At 37.6% G+C, this 15,740-nt stretch overlaps 1 protein-coding gene across 1 annotated transcript; it reads right to left on the bottom strand.

Moving 5' to 3' along the window:
- Positions 1-6: 6 nt before the first annotated feature.
- Positions 7-13,016, bottom strand: LOC149129269 (putative inhibitor of apoptosis). Its single transcript, XM_089346640.1, has 4 exons — positions 12,754-13,016; positions 7,078-7,220; positions 1,681-1,726; positions 7-834 (listed from the first exon to the last, which is right to left on the bottom strand). The coding sequence occupies exons 1-3, from the start codon at positions 12,903-12,905 to the stop codon at positions 1,713-1,715; spliced, it is 309 nt and encodes a 102-aa protein (XP_089202766.1). The 5' UTR covers positions 12,906-13,016; the 3' UTR covers positions 7-834; positions 1,681-1,712.
- Positions 13,017-15,740: the final 2,724 nt, after the last annotated feature.

Raw genomic sequence — 15,740 nt, 5'->3', positions numbered from 1 at the left:
AGAGAGGAACGTTTAATTTTGTTGAATAATACGTAACAATCTTTCTTGTACTTGTGCCACAATAGAATGCACCAAGGATCCTTTATAAAGTGGTTGGTGTTAGGAAGAGCATACCATCATAGAAAAGCTGGAATGTTTTAGTGGGACGTGTTCCTCAACCTATGAAGGTGGGCAGTAACTGTTAATAAGGACTGACTTGGACAGTGACCACCCATCCATTCCACATGAGCATGGAAATCAGATGATAAAGGGTGAGGACGATGTCATTTATTGTATGTTGCAGCTAGTATCTATCAAAAAGAGAAAGAAAAAAAAACAATGGTTATCTCAGTAGCAAGCCAGTATCTTCTACTTCGATAAAATACAATGTGTTTAATGGATGTAATGATAGATTTCCTATCAGTGACAAAAAGACAGGATGTTGACACTTGGAATGCATTTCATCTTAAGTCTGCCAGATTATGAGATACTCCTGCTGAAACAACAACTTATTAGTAAACTCAGTATATATGTAAAACAAAGACCTTGTCATTAAAGCACTTGTTCACCCCTAACCAAATAACATATTTTAGTTCTCTATTCCAAAAGACATTATTAACTATAGTCTGTTCTAACCTTGGTGGACCAATAGAATTATTATACAGTTGATTTGTCAATTGAAAATTAGGAATGGGACTTGTTCTCAGTCCTTCTCAGACAAACAAAATACGCTCCTCAAGTAAAACTAATTTGAAATCACTTTGGGACTTATTCTGTACTCACCAACTTGCTGTTGCTCAACTGCCAACTTCTTTGATGTGCTATGGGAGCGGTTTTCCTCCAAATTTAATCTCTCTGAAATAAATATTTAAAAGTTTTACAATATAGAGTTAAATCTTTTTTTTATCTTTCTTAATAGTCTATATTTTATTATTGTGAGACATTCCTATTATCAATGGTCAACTGGTGACCACTATGGTTTTGGCTAATATTTTTATACTTTCTACAGTTAAAGCTCAATATTCAGGGCCACCACAAAATAGACTATTCTTCCTAAATTCTCCCCACCCACCACACACACACCTCTCTCTCTATCAAATCAGCTTACATAATCTAACATTTCTCTGAATATCTCATTTAATCATCACTTGATTACACTGATTTTCTCCTCGTTTTGTCCTTTCTTTCTTACATCTGTTCCACATCGATGGCATGTCTCAGCAGCAGATCAAAGTCGTCTACTTGGATAATGACAATGTTTAGTGGCTATAATGATAGATTTACTATCAGTGAAAAAGGGACAGGGTGTTCACACTTGGAATGCAATTCCTTGTAATTCTGACAGATTAGGAGACACATCTGCCTAAACAACAACAATAACAACCAAATATAAACAAACAAAAACGTTGTCATTAACTCAACTTTTTAACACTAAACAACAAAAGCCTATTTTAGTTCTCTGTTCCAATCTACAATATCAACTCTATTTGTCTTCTGAATTATCCATTTTACAAACCATGCTAACCATGTTGGATATTTTGTGAAACTTCAGTAATATCAGTATGTTTAATAGAATTATTATACAGCTAATCTTTCAATTGGAAATTAGGAATGGAACCTGTTCTTAGTCATTCAACTAATAAAGCTCAGCTGAAGGTAAAATTTACAGAAATCTATTAGGTATTGTTATTTTATACTCACCAACTTGCTGTGATGTCCTCTGAGTTTCCTGTTCAATCTTTAGTCTCTAAAATGAATATTTCCAAGTTTTACATTTTATAGTAAAATTTCATAATCTTTATTAATGATCTATATTTTGTTATTGTCAGACATTCTGCTCATCAATTGTCATTTAGTGACCACTATTCTTTTGGCCAACACTTTTTAAAATGTCTCAATCTAATAGCTCAATATTTAGAGCCACAACAAAATAGACTAACCTTCCTAAATCTCTTCTCCCTATTTATATCTCCTACATAATCTAACAATTCTGCAATTATCTCATTTAATTATCACTTGATGACACTCTTTTTCTCTTAGTTTTGTGTTTTCTTTCTCATATCTGTGCTCGACCTATGACCTATGACGTCCTCTCACCTCTAGATGCCACTAACCAACTTTCAACCTCTTTTCTGCTCAATTCAATGTTAAACCAAGTTGGTCCTCAGACACACGACAGGCCACTTTGAGTAGGATAAACATACACCTGCTCTTTTTGTTAGAGGGTGTTGCTGGTAATCTTTAATTCTAACTGCCGACTTCACAGTTCACCAGAATGTCTTCTGATTCAGGAAATATTTGAAGATATTTCAACATCATTCATCCTCTTTAATAAAGTAGGTTCCTTTCCAGATGAGTGATGATTAGGTATACACGGGTCAAACAGGAAGCTATAGGACAAAGACCCAGTTACTAGAAAATTTGGAAACATGATCATTAAATCTCTACAGAGCTGACAGAAACTATCATTTTGATGACATTGTTACTATAAGAGCAACAAAGGAACACGTAACCCTCTCCATTGCCATATCACACCATGTCACTTATGATAATTGAGACCAACCAATTAAAACATCACTAACCAACTTTATATAATATATAAAATTAGTGTCATATAAATATACAGAAATGTTTCACTTCATACTTTTTCATATGGAATGAAGCCAAAACACAATAACATCTGAACATTACTGGACGATGGGGAACAATAATTCCGGTTTGTAGGGATGTGGTTCAGCACCCAAGCAAAACAATATATTTACATACAGGGAAACAAGGTGTAAAATGTTAGGTGAGGGTACAAGATGATGCTATGACAAAGTAAGTTCAAATTTCAGACATACAACTGTAATAGTGTTTCTGAATGACAGCAGATTAATTATTATGTTAATAGATTATATAGAAAGTACAGTAGCACATTGCCTGACACTGCAATACTAGATATCTATATAGCTTCTAATTAATCTAATTAATAAAGCATGTGACCTGTGTTACAATGAATATAATTGTGTTTCAGCACAGTTGATATTACTGTAGTTCCATGAAAGAAAAATGTTACCAGATCCATTGCCAAATACTAATAATAAATCCTTTACTCTCGTCAAACACAAAGTGCTATCAAAAGGTTTCCAGAAATATTATGTTCAATAAAAACATTATTTATTTATTCAAATTTTAGCATCATTTCCTTTAAAATGGTCACTTTTCGTAGCAATACACCAATCCCAGCATTCATGCCACTTTTGGAATGTGTCCTGAAAGCCATTTTCTGTGAAGCGAGGACCTTTAGCAATTTGCTGTTGAACTTGACAATGGTTAAAACAGTGACATTTCAACTACGTTTTCATCTTGGGGAAGAGATGGCAAATGGGGCAGATGCAGAAGTGGTACCATGTTGTTTGTTGTGAGACTTTCATGAATGAGGAGAGCTTGGTGAAGAATCCAATTTTTCATGCTCCACACATCTTGTCACTTTCGCTAAATGACCTCCCTCAAACACTTCAAAACATTGCAGCCGATCTCTCGATTGACAGTCTGACCCTGGAGAACAATTTCCAGATGCACAATACCACATTTATGGGGACGATGCATGTGGCAGGTCTTCCAGGGGCATTCTTCTCTTTTTTAAGTGCGTGCCACTCAAAACATTGTATACAACTCATTGTGCCATTGCCATAATCTTGCTGAAGCATGCTCAATGTTTCTGACGCAGACTTCTCAAGTTTAACCCAAAATTCCACATTGGCTCTTTGGTCTTGCCCATGAGAAAATCATAGACTACAGCCTACACATGACCACAAAAGCACAAATTTCACAACTTGCAAAGTAAACGCAGTGGTGTCACCCAGCCCACTGACTCATGAAAGTCACTGTTAACTCTCAATGTACATGCAACCATGTGCTGCTATCTGTTGGCATGCTACAGAACTAGTCCGTGAACTTTCTGATACCACCTTGGAGCAATGATCAGGATTCATGTTCTAATTAAAACTAATCAACTCAAAAGTAAAATCAAAAGGTGAAAGAATCAGAAAACAATGCTTCTTTTAGCATTAATCTCATCTAAAAAACTAACAAGTGTGAGTATAAAAGGTCGAAAAGGATGGCAAACATTATAACAAGTGTTAATCATATAGTTAGGAACAAGAAGTTGCATGTTCAAATCTCACTAGAACACATTTTATTCCTATCTGTATATTTTATGTTAATACCAATACTTTGTTTAAATGTAAACATGTTCAGAGTTCAATACTCAATTTAACAAAAGTAATTTCAATTTCAATATCTTTAAACAGATTTAATATTATATTACTTTTAATTTATATCTAAAATATATATTCTAACCAGAGACATTCTGGGTATATATCCGCACAAGAAACAACATGTCTACACAGGTGGAACAGACAAATGATAACAGGTGTCCTCAAACATTCTACACTTGTATAAAAAAAACACATTAACTACATTTAACTGTTCATCCATATAATTTGTAGTGCAAATATCTGAAAAGGCACAAAAGAACTGCTTCTTAAGAATCTAGGATATCTCTCACAATCTTCTTTTAGAAAATCAATCAAAGTTTCCTCACTCGTTTAATGACCCCTCTATGAATCTGCTACATTGCAATGGGGGTGAAAACCCAGTTACAAACAAATTTGAGGACACAAAATTTACACCTCTGTACAAGGGTTCGACTGACACAAACTGTTTTTCTGAAGTTGTAATTAATACAAAAACAACATTACAAGGAATATATGTAACAGTACTCACTCCCCAACTCCACCACAACTACTCTACCACTTTTGTCACTAATGATAATTGAGATCAACTAATTGAAAATGCCTCTACAATGTTTTATAAATTACATCTAATTAGTGTTGGTGAAAATTGCTGGGTCAATTTTCAGCCATTCATTTTGTGACACTAATGTTATTTCCTATTCTTTCATTGAATATCTTATTGATAACTTATCAGTCGTTAATATTTGTTAAAAATGTCTCCAAAGAAATAGATTCCTGAAGCTTAAATGTCTCAAATCATTGCATTATCAAGTGAAGGATTCTCTCAAGTTGAAATTGCAAGAAAATTGAAATGCTCAAGAAAAGATTTCCATCAAAAGGTACAATGAGAGAAAGTCTTTCATAAATTGTAAAGGACGAGGTTGCAAAACATGTACAACCACAAGGGAAGACAGGTTGCTGAAGAGGACATCACTGGTGGATAGGAAAAACACCTCTTTTGACGTAGCTGCTGAGTTTTGGATGGCAACAAACAAAGATATATCAATTCACACATTGAGAAGAAGGTTATTAGAAGCTGGATTCAAAGGACGTAAGGCCAAAAAGATCCTGTTACTGTCAGAGGGGAACATGAAGAAGCAATTGTGTTGGGCAAAAGAGCATGAAGATTGAACTACTGATGATGGGGCTAAAGTTGTTTGGTCTGATCAAAGTAACTTTGATATATGTTCTCCACATTCATTTCCACCATTTTACTAGGCATTAATTGAAATTCTTACACTTTTACAAATTTTGTATTGGACACCAAAAATGATCAGTAATTTTTTTGATTATCTTCAGATCTTTGAAAACCCAGGAGCTGTCTATGTCCACCATAGAGTAGGGGAGGTTTATCATCCTGGATGTGCAGTCTGAACAGTCAAATTTGGATTGGAAAGTGTAATTGTTTGGGGTTGCATGTTTTCTTAAGGGTCTGGAATGTTGTTCACTTGTAAGGGCAGAATGGATGCCAACACTTACACCAACATGTTAGATCAAGTTTATCAACCTTCTTTAGCAAAAAATCTTCAATGATAACACCCCAGATGGCATAATCATTCAACAAAATATTTCTGCATGCCACACATCCAGAGTTTCAATGGGTTGGTGTAAAGAAAGGGATGAGGGTGATGAAATGGCCTCCTTAGTTTCCAGACCTCAATCCTATTGAACATGTGGTGACCCTTAGGTAGAACAGTGAGGGTGCAAAAATGTTCTTCAAAAAGCGAATTAGAAACCAAAATTCATGTAGAGTGGCAGGAAACTGACCCAGCCACTTGTGCCAACTTAGTCTCAAGTATGCAAAAACGCATAAAAGCAGTTATAAAAGCAAAAGGAGGACACATCAAATACTAATTAATGATGGGATCAACTGTAGAATGTTTATTAGACTGGTTTCAATTATTAAGTAAATGAGTTTCAATCATATTCTCTATTTTATTATACCTGCTCTATAATTTGGCCAAGGTTGTATATATTTATCAACAGGGATTTGTGTATTTGAGTCACACTGGGAACTCCTGTTTTGTTTCTATCTCTGTATCGAATGCTAGCACCAATACTTTGTTTAAATCTAAACACATGTTCACAGTTCAATACTGATTTAGTACTGAATGAAAGTAATTTATTGTTCAATATTCTTATACTGAAAGATTCTGTGTATATACCCACCAACAAAATATGACAATTCCTATCAAACCTTAGACTACTGTAATTGTTTGATATCTTCACAGTATGATAAATCATGATGAATTTGTGAAGTTCAACTTTGTAAAATATGTTGAAACTATCCCTGACATCCTTTCCCAATTACAACATTCTTTTCTGATACCCAGGCTGATTGGTTTAACCGTCAAACTCTATAAACTTGCTCCTTGAACACTCAGTTCAGATTTTATCCTTGAATCTCCTACTTTACCAAAGCTGACTCTGATGTTCTTGTAAGTAACATTGTCTTTAATTATCAGCTCTCCATGATACTGATAAATCATTAATCACCTCTAATCACTCACAATTGAAAGTAAAATGTTTACAAATAGAACATTGGAGATTTAGTGATATTTCATTTAGTTACCATTTATCTTATATTATCATTCATTAGTCATATGTTGCAAAGCACAATCCTTTTGAAGTGTGATCACTCTTCTAATTAGATAAAGACAATGTTTAGTGGATGTAGTGATAGATATACTATTACAAAGAAAAGACCCCATTTATGCCAGATAATGGCAGATCTGGGTCTCTACCACAATATGAAGTGTGTTATTCCATACCAGAAAATTAATGAGACAACAGACAGATCATTAAAGAATGTTCTTACCAAATCCACTTTTGCTGAGTACGTATTGTTGACATATGGGGCATTGCTTAAATGTCAGTTGAGAACAGCAATCCTGACAAATAACAGTATGTTGACATGGCTGGAGTGTGACAGTAGCCTTTTTCTCTTGACACCACCGACACCTGTGGAACAAAATATTAACACATCCCATCAATGACATTCAGTTATAATAAAATATTTCATTATGGACATGTTTAGAGTACAGAATATTAAGGGACACTACAGTGACCAGCAAGAGTACATCGTAAATTCTTCTGTAAACAATTACATACAAGCAGGTTTGTGTGTATACAAGTGTCACATTAACATAGACATACAAGGCTGGGCTGAAAGTATCATAGGCTGACTAAGAAGGAGTTATCATACAGTAATTAAACTTGGAATGTATTAAATTTGGCACCGTGGTGTTATCAGATATCTGCAGAAAAAGGGGTTAGCCCCCAAAGACATTCATGCTGACACAGTTGCTACATTAGGAGATGATGCTCCAGTTTTACCAACTGTGCAAATGTGGGGAGCTGAATTCAAGAAAGGTAGGGAAAGTCTTGAAGATGACCCAAGGTTTGGACGTCCTGCTACAGCCACCACCCAAGAAAACGTTGACCATGTTCACCACACAGTAATGAGTGGCAGACATTTAAATGTTAATCAGATAACTAATGCTGTAGGTATCTCCCGTGAATGAGTTGAGAACATTCTGCATAACGAACCTAGCATGTCGAAGGTTTCAGCTCAGTGGGTGCCACAACTTTTGATGCCTGATCAAAAGCACACCAAGCTGGTCATGTCGCAGGCAAACTTGGCACTTTTTGAAGCAAATCCGGTCGGTTTTCTTGTATGTTTTCCTCATCCAAGATGAATGCTGAGTTCACGACTTTGATCCAGAGACCAAACAGCAGTCCATGCAGTAGAAACACCCATCTTCGCCCCCCCACCAAAGAAGGCCAAAGATGATGGCCTTCATCTTCTAGGATGCAAGCAGCATTGTGTTCATTGACCCCCTTCAGAAAGGCCATACTACCAATGGTGAATATTATATGCCACCTTGCTGAGGGAGCTACGAAAGGTAATGAAAACAGCCTGGAAAACTGATGAAGGGGGTCCTGCTTCACGGGGACAATGCTCCTGCACACAAGTCTGTGGTTGCAATGGCTGCTGTGCATGACTGTGGCTTTGAACTGGTTGATCACCCTCCATATTCTCCTGATTTAGCACCATCTGACTATTTTCTGTTCCCCAACATGAGGAAACACTTGGTTGGGAAGCAGTATCGGATCAATGATGAAGCCATATCTGCTGTTGAGGTCTTTTTTGAGGGTCAGGATGAGAGCTTCTATACCACGGAAATCCAAGTGCTGCAATACTGATGTAAGAAGTGTATGGACCGCAGGGGAGACTATGCCAAACAATAAAACACATTTGGTCAAGTTCACTCATTGCATCGTAGTCAGCCTATGAGCTTTTCAGCCCATCCTCATATATATGTATACATATATATACACACAGATATTAATAAATATATGTCTTGAATCTGATACATCACAAAAACTGGTTGACACAAAGAGAACTAAATATATTCTCAAACCATACTACACTTCTAGAATAGATTCCATTTCTTCTCAACAAATATCTCTTTGTACTCAAGTGTGTTTCTATATGCAACCTTTGTCATATATATATATATATATATATATTACTTTCTTCTATTTAATCTGATTAAGAAGTGCTCTATACTTAGATATACAGTTTTGAATTTTATGGATGGACAGACAGGACGCAATTGCTCTAACTTCATGTATGGGTGAACTAGGAAACGAAACACGTCACAGTGCTAAAATAAAACAATGCCCTGAGAATTATATACGATATGTATGTACAAAACCTGAGAACCCTTTTCAAAATTGATGAGTTGAATGCTGTAAATGCCATATTTCTATGCACCACTAACTTCACAATGATTTCAAGCCAATAAAAGGTACACTATAGTTATATGATTGAAGGATTGTGGGAAACGATCCAACTACTGGTTTGGTCCTTTCAGTGCCTGGCCCATCTGTCTTCTACCACCATTGCATTTCAACAAAATCTGGCTATCCACAGGGAAATTTTGGATATTTGATGTAATGGATATTAAAAGTAGACTTCCTTACATAATCATACACTGAAGGACCATATAAGAAAGCCATGCATACAAATCTGCCCCTAGTTATAAGCTAAATCAAGGGACATTGAGAAAGTCACTGAATCTGCCACACATGATGAAGAAATTATTGACCTACAAACATTTTTTGACAACTTTTCCACTCCAAATATATTTCTCAAAAAAAAACCGCTGACTTGTTAGATAAACTTTCTACTGAGGCACGTGCTTACTGTTTAGCTGCTGATAAGGAGAGGTGTGAAAAGCAGATATATTCTCAAGCCCATCTTGGTTTAGCACCAGATATACACCTGAAGTTATGTATTGTAGCTTCTTTGAATTACGACCCTACACTTCATGGAAAAGCTCCAAAAAACTTATCAAGGACAATACATCCTCCTCTATGAATTGTGATAGGTTTCAATCTGGAAAGAAATTATTGATTTTAAATACCAACAGTTTATGTAACAAGGTCCACCTTTTTGATTCTTACATTAAAAGTACCAATTCCAATCTTGTTAGTTAAACCTGGGTACATTCTTTACTTTGCAATGATGTTTTGAGCATGGCAAGCTACATTTTGTTACACAAAGGCCACTCTGATTACCATGGGAAGTTGTGTGATGGTCTATGGTCACTCAAGCTTTTCTGTAATTCCTTGTAGAGATTTAAACTGGTCACAACAAGAAGTACTTTTTTTCTTTTTGCAACATATACACTTCTACTTGAATTTGTTTACCATCTGTAAAATGCCATCAAAACTCACAGATTTTTGACATCTTCAAACCTGCATCTATGAAAACAGTCACCCATATTTTCATACTGGTGATTTCGATTATCCAAACATTGATTGGGAAAACTTTCACTGGTCACAAAGTGCAAATGATTTCCTTCATTTTCTGCTGGATTCAAAGCAATCCCAATTAGTCACCTCTTCTATAAGGGGTAACAGCACTTTGGATCTGCTATTTACCACTTCTCCTGAAATTGTTATCAGCTTCACTACCAAGATACATTTAACTAACTCTAACCATGCTCTAATCTTGCCAATCTATCTCTTACGGTCAGAAAGAAAAGTCACAACTGCCTACAAAGTGATTGCTTTTACAGGAACAAGGCTGACTGGAACTCCTATTGTACTGTGCCCTGACTGGCTTCAGGTTTACAATTCTAGAGATGTCAAGACTGACCTTCAGTACATCCTTAATTCAATGTGGGCCACATGTAAAGTATTAGTACCATATAAATGTGTTAGAAGCCCCATCAGTGCAATATGGAAGACAGCCAAGACAGATTGATGAGATGCTGAATGTGAATCAGATTATATAGAACAAAGGATAAAAGAGGGTGCAACAGAGCATCCAACTATATCAAGCAGGTGACTAAAATAGGTAGTAATTAAAGTTAAACAATGCATAACAAAACACCTGGATAGAAAATTGTTCTGGAAATATGTAGATTCAAAAATAAAGGCCTCACTCTCCAGTCGTACCTCCTCATAATCTATTCTTGGTACCTTGTTGCTTCTTGTATATATTAAAGTAAATAGATGCCACCTTTAAGCATATTATTCTATGCTATATATCATTCTTTCAATCTGATCTGGACACAATGCAGCAATGGATTGCTTGATTGGTAACTCAAGTGGGTTGTAGATATGTACATTTGAACGTGGCCTTGGTATTAATGTCAACAATGACCTCTGATGGACACACTACGTTCCTAAAATCATCAAAAAGTTTGAAAGTGTCTTAGCATCATTTGGTAAGACCATTGTTACTTTGTCAAGTTATCTATTTAAAGTTATTATATGTGGCTATGGTACATCCACACTTACAGCTTTCATTTCCAGCCTGGAACCCCAATCTTGAAGCATGTTATTATATGCTATATACCTTTCCTTCAATCTGATCTACAACCAGGCAAATGCTCTCTGTTAATCGCCATATATTGAATGTATTATTTGTCTGGGTATCAGCACACTGAAGTTTGATGTCTAGCAGCTGACTTGGTGAAATACCACAATATTATACACCATCTTGCCAACAACAACTTTGGTTATCTTCTTCCTGTACTTGACTAATCGCTGCATTCCATCCCCTCATTTACCCTTTTCCAGTAAAGCGTAGTACACCTGCGCTCCGTATACCTTATATCATTATTATAACATTCCCATAAAAGAACATTTCTAGAAGGAAAGAAATCCTACTGATGCTTGTATATAGAACAGAAAGAACCATATTTATACAATCCAAAATTCAATCTCTACAAAGAATATCTAAATTTCAACAAAGAAAGTTCAAGATAATTCTCTCAGTGAATAATGTGTCTCCTTCCTTATCAGTCAATATAGACAGATGTATGGCAAGAAATTGCTACAACTAATAAACCGCTGAAGCCTAAAACACTAGGAATGGTATATGTGTTACTTAAATTAGTTATGTTTTGTTTGGAGAGGATATGTGGCTATGTTCTACCAAACTTTACAGCATTGGGCCTCATGGAGGCAATAACCAAGTCTTTTGGCATTATGTTGTGTTTGAGAAGAAAACCCATTGAGCCGAGCAAAATCGCAGTCATGGCAGATACCAGTGTCACACAAAATGGCACTTGTGCTGGTGGCACATAAACGCACCCTGGTGTTATGCATAGGACACCCGTGCTGGAGGCACGTAAAAGCACCCATTACACTCATGGGGTGGTTGGTGTTAAGAAGGTCATCCAACCATAGAAAACCATGCCAAATCAGACTGGAGTCTGGTGCAGCCTTCCAGCATGCCAGCCCAGTCGAATTGTCCAACCCATACCAGCATGGACAACGGACGTTAAATGATGAGGATGATGATATACAAACTGTTAGTGTGTGTTTGTAGGTTATTTTCACATGAAAGCTGACATGATGACGACTGATTGAGTCAGAGAAGAGACAGAGAAAATTGTTGGTAGACAGATGAATGCTTCTTACTTCTAAATAACAGTTTCAAAATGTGTTCATTCACTTTATTATTTAGGACTACATTTTCATGGAGGTCACAGAACTTTAAAATAGTTAGGGGTGGATGGTGAGGTATATCTGTCAACACAAGCAATCATGTGAATATAATCAAAATAGTGTTTTTTGTTTGATCCGCTAACAACTGTATTTTCTGTTTATTGTTCTTATTATTGTTGTGTGGTCTTAAGGCTGCAAGGTTGCACAATCATTAGCACACGGGGCAAAATGCATACTGGCATTTTATCTGTCTTTACGTTCTGAGTTCAAATTCTGTTGCGGTTGACTTTACCTTGCTGTTGATAAAATAAGTACCAGTTGCAAACTGGGGCTGTTATCATTGACTTATCCCCCCTCCCTGACCTTGCTGGCCTTGTGCCAGAATTGGAAATCATTCTTGTTGTCTTGGGTCAAGACACTAATGACTGAATAATACATCGGGAGAATTAAAACTAAATAAACATGATTATATACAAAATAGAAAATGTCCTGGTTTATCTTGTCATTACCAGTGAGTACTTACAGTGATTGTGAAAATGTTTTTAATTTTTCTTTCAGATATTGATTTTTTACGCTGTCCAATGCGGTCGCTTTCTCATCATTACGATGGTATAAGTTAGCTCCCTGGCTGGCAAGGTAACTCACAACTACTATTCCAGAGAGCCTCTTATCCATGGTCAGTTGGAGCTTAGTGCAGCACTACAAATGATGAAATATAAAACGATGAGTAGAATATTAGACAAATATATATTATAGATACACAAATCATGTCAAATGTAGGAAATATAATGGAACAAGTATCACAAATAACAGAACACAACAAACCAACAAGACCTTATCTATACAACTGACTTGACTGGAATGATACCCCTTGCAATGATTGTAAAGAAGGGAGATGTGATGAGAATGCATTTACATTAAGATGTGCACACAAAAGTGTGATGTCACGCGTTTGTGTGTATGACAATGTAAATAAACAGATAGTCATAGAGGCCCTTTGTTACCAACATAGGTAGAAGCTCTCTGAAGTTTCTTCATCAGAAATTGCCGTCCTAGCTCCTGCTAAAAGGGCAGCGCAAAAATTTGTTTTGCACAAGCAATGTTAATTCTCTAAATGAAGTATTAACAGTAACTGCACGATAAAGTGTAGTATATTGCCACTTAAGTGTGGCTGACCCCTAGGGGTGGATGTTACTGTTGCTTTTAGCCCCAGGAGGACATCTCCTCCAGCTGGCTTATCGACACACGACTGGGGCTAAAAGCAACAGTAACATCCACCCCTAGGGGTCAGCCACACTTAAGTGGCAATATACTACACTTTATCGTGCAGTTACTGTTAATACTTCATTTAGAGAATTAACATTGCTTGTTTTCACCTTTTCAATATCAGTGAAGAATGTCACTGGAAAAGAAGATATAAGGTTTGCCAGGTTTTTGTCTCTCTCACCAAGGTCATCAGCTGTCGAACGCCGACGAAGGGAAATAACCCTGAAATCCGGATACGTTCGTGCTGCTGGTCGAGGTGAGAGGGATAACTCCCTTGGCAAACAGGACACAGTCGTGTGTCGATAAGCCAGCTGGAGGAGATGTCCTCCTGGGGCTAAAAGCAACAGTAACATCCACCCCTAGGGGTCAGCCACACTTAAGTGGCAATATACTACACTTTATCGTGCAGTTACTGTTAATACTTCATTTAGAGAATTAACATATATATATATATATATATGTATGTGTATATATATGTATATATGTAAATATATATATGTATGTAAATATATATATATATATATATATCTCTATGTAAATATAAATATGTATAGAAGAATGGTTAGTGAGAGCTGTGCGAGCCATGTACAGAAACTCTGTCAGTAAGGTGAGGATTGGCAGAGAGTACAGTGAAGAATTCCGGGTGGAGGTAGGGGTCCACCAAGGTTCTGTCCTCAGCCCCCCTCCTATTTATCATAGTTCTCCAGGCTATAACAGAGGAATTCAAGACAGGATGCCCCTGGGAGCTCCTCTATGCTGATGACCTTGCACTAATTGCTGAGTCACTATCACAATTAGAGGAGAAGTTTCAGGTATGGAAGCAAGAACTAGAATCGAAGGGCCTTAGAGTCAACCTAGCTAAAACCAAAGTCCTCATAAGTAGGAAGGCAGACAAAACACAAACCCCTTTGGGTAGATGGCCCTGTTCGATCTGTAGAAAAGGAGTGGGAAGTAACTCTATAAGATTCACCCAGTGCAAGCTATGAACGCATAAGAGGTGCAACGATATCAAAGGAAGGTTAACTAGGAAGTTAGTTTTTGTTTGCAGCAGATGTTCTGGAGCTATAAATACTGGAAATGTGCAGAAAACAACTTCTGCCACATTCCAGGGAGAAAAACTAGAAGTGGTTGATAGCTTCTGCTATCTGGGTGACCAAATTAGCAGTGGAGGTGGGTGCGCTGAAAGCGTAGCTGCTAGAATTAGAATAGCCTGGGCAAAGTTCAGAGAGCTCTTACCTCTGCTGGCGACAAAGGGTCTCTCTCTCAGAGTAAAAGGCAAATTGTATGACGCATTTGTACGAACAGCCATGCTTCATGGCAGTGAAACATGGGCCGTGACTGCTGAGGACATGCGTAGGCTCGCAAGGAATGAAGCCAGTATGCTCCGATGGATGTGTCATGACAGTGTGCATACTAGACAGAGTATCAGTACCTTGAGAGAAAAGTTGAACTTACGAAGCATCAGTTGTAGTGTGCAAGAGAGACGACTGCGCTGGTATGGTCATGTAGCAAGAATGGATGAGGATAGCTGTGTGAAAAAGTGCCACACCTTAGCAGTTGAGGGAACCTGTGGAAGAGGTAGGTCCAGAAAGACCTGGGATGAGGTGGTAAGGCACGGCCTTCGAACATTGAGCCTCACCGAGGCGATGACTTCTGACCGAGATCTTTGGAAATATACTGTGCGCGAGAAGACCCGGCAAGCCAAGTGAGACCTAAATCTAAGGCCCAGCCAGTCCACTTATGCGTACCTTCCTTCCTCCATTGGACACTAAATTCCACTTGTGAAGATCTGTTGAGGCAAGTGAAATTGAAATCGAGTTAAATTAAAATTGGACACTAAACCCCACTTGCGAAGACCTGTTGAGGCAAGTGAAATAGAAATAGATCGTTGCCGTGCCCCTGAACTGGCTTTGTGCGGGGCCGTCATAGGATTTTCAAATGAGATTGTTGCCAGTGCTTCTGGACTGGCCCATGTGCAGGCAACACATGAAATCTTTCGAGCAGGATCGTTGCCAGTGCCCCTGGACTGGCTCTTGTGCGGGTGACACATGAGGTTTTTTCGAGCGAGATCGTTGCCGGTGCCCCTGGACTGGCTCATGTGCGGGTGACACATGAAATCTTTCGAGCGGGATCGTTGCCAGTGCCCCTGGACTGGCTCATGTGCGGGCGAAACATGAAATCTTTCGAGCGGGATCGTTGCCAGTGCCCCTGGATTGACTCATGTGCGGGCGACACATGATATCT

Source organism: Octopus bimaculoides, unplaced genomic scaffold, assembly GCF_046866305.1.
Source record: "Octopus bimaculoides isolate indiv1 unplaced genomic scaffold, ASM4686630v1 contig87, whole genome shotgun sequence".
NCBI lineage: Eukaryota > Metazoa > Mollusca > Cephalopoda > Octopoda > Octopodidae > Octopus > Octopus bimaculoides.
The sequence above is the reverse complement of the archived record's forward strand: the minus strand, read 5'-3'. Positions and strand labels throughout refer to the sequence as shown.

What these genes read in the sequence shown, in the direction of transcription:
- LOC149129269 (XM_089346640.1), bottom strand. Translation starts at nt 12,905, where the DNA reads ATGGATAAGAGGCTCTCTGGAATAGTAGTTGTGAGTTACCTTGCCAGC. An exon ending in AAAACATTTTCACAATCACT is followed by an intron (nt 7,221 to 12,753) that starts GTAAGTACTCAC and finishes TTTGTTCCACAG; the next exon opens with GTGTCGGTGGTGTCAAGAGA.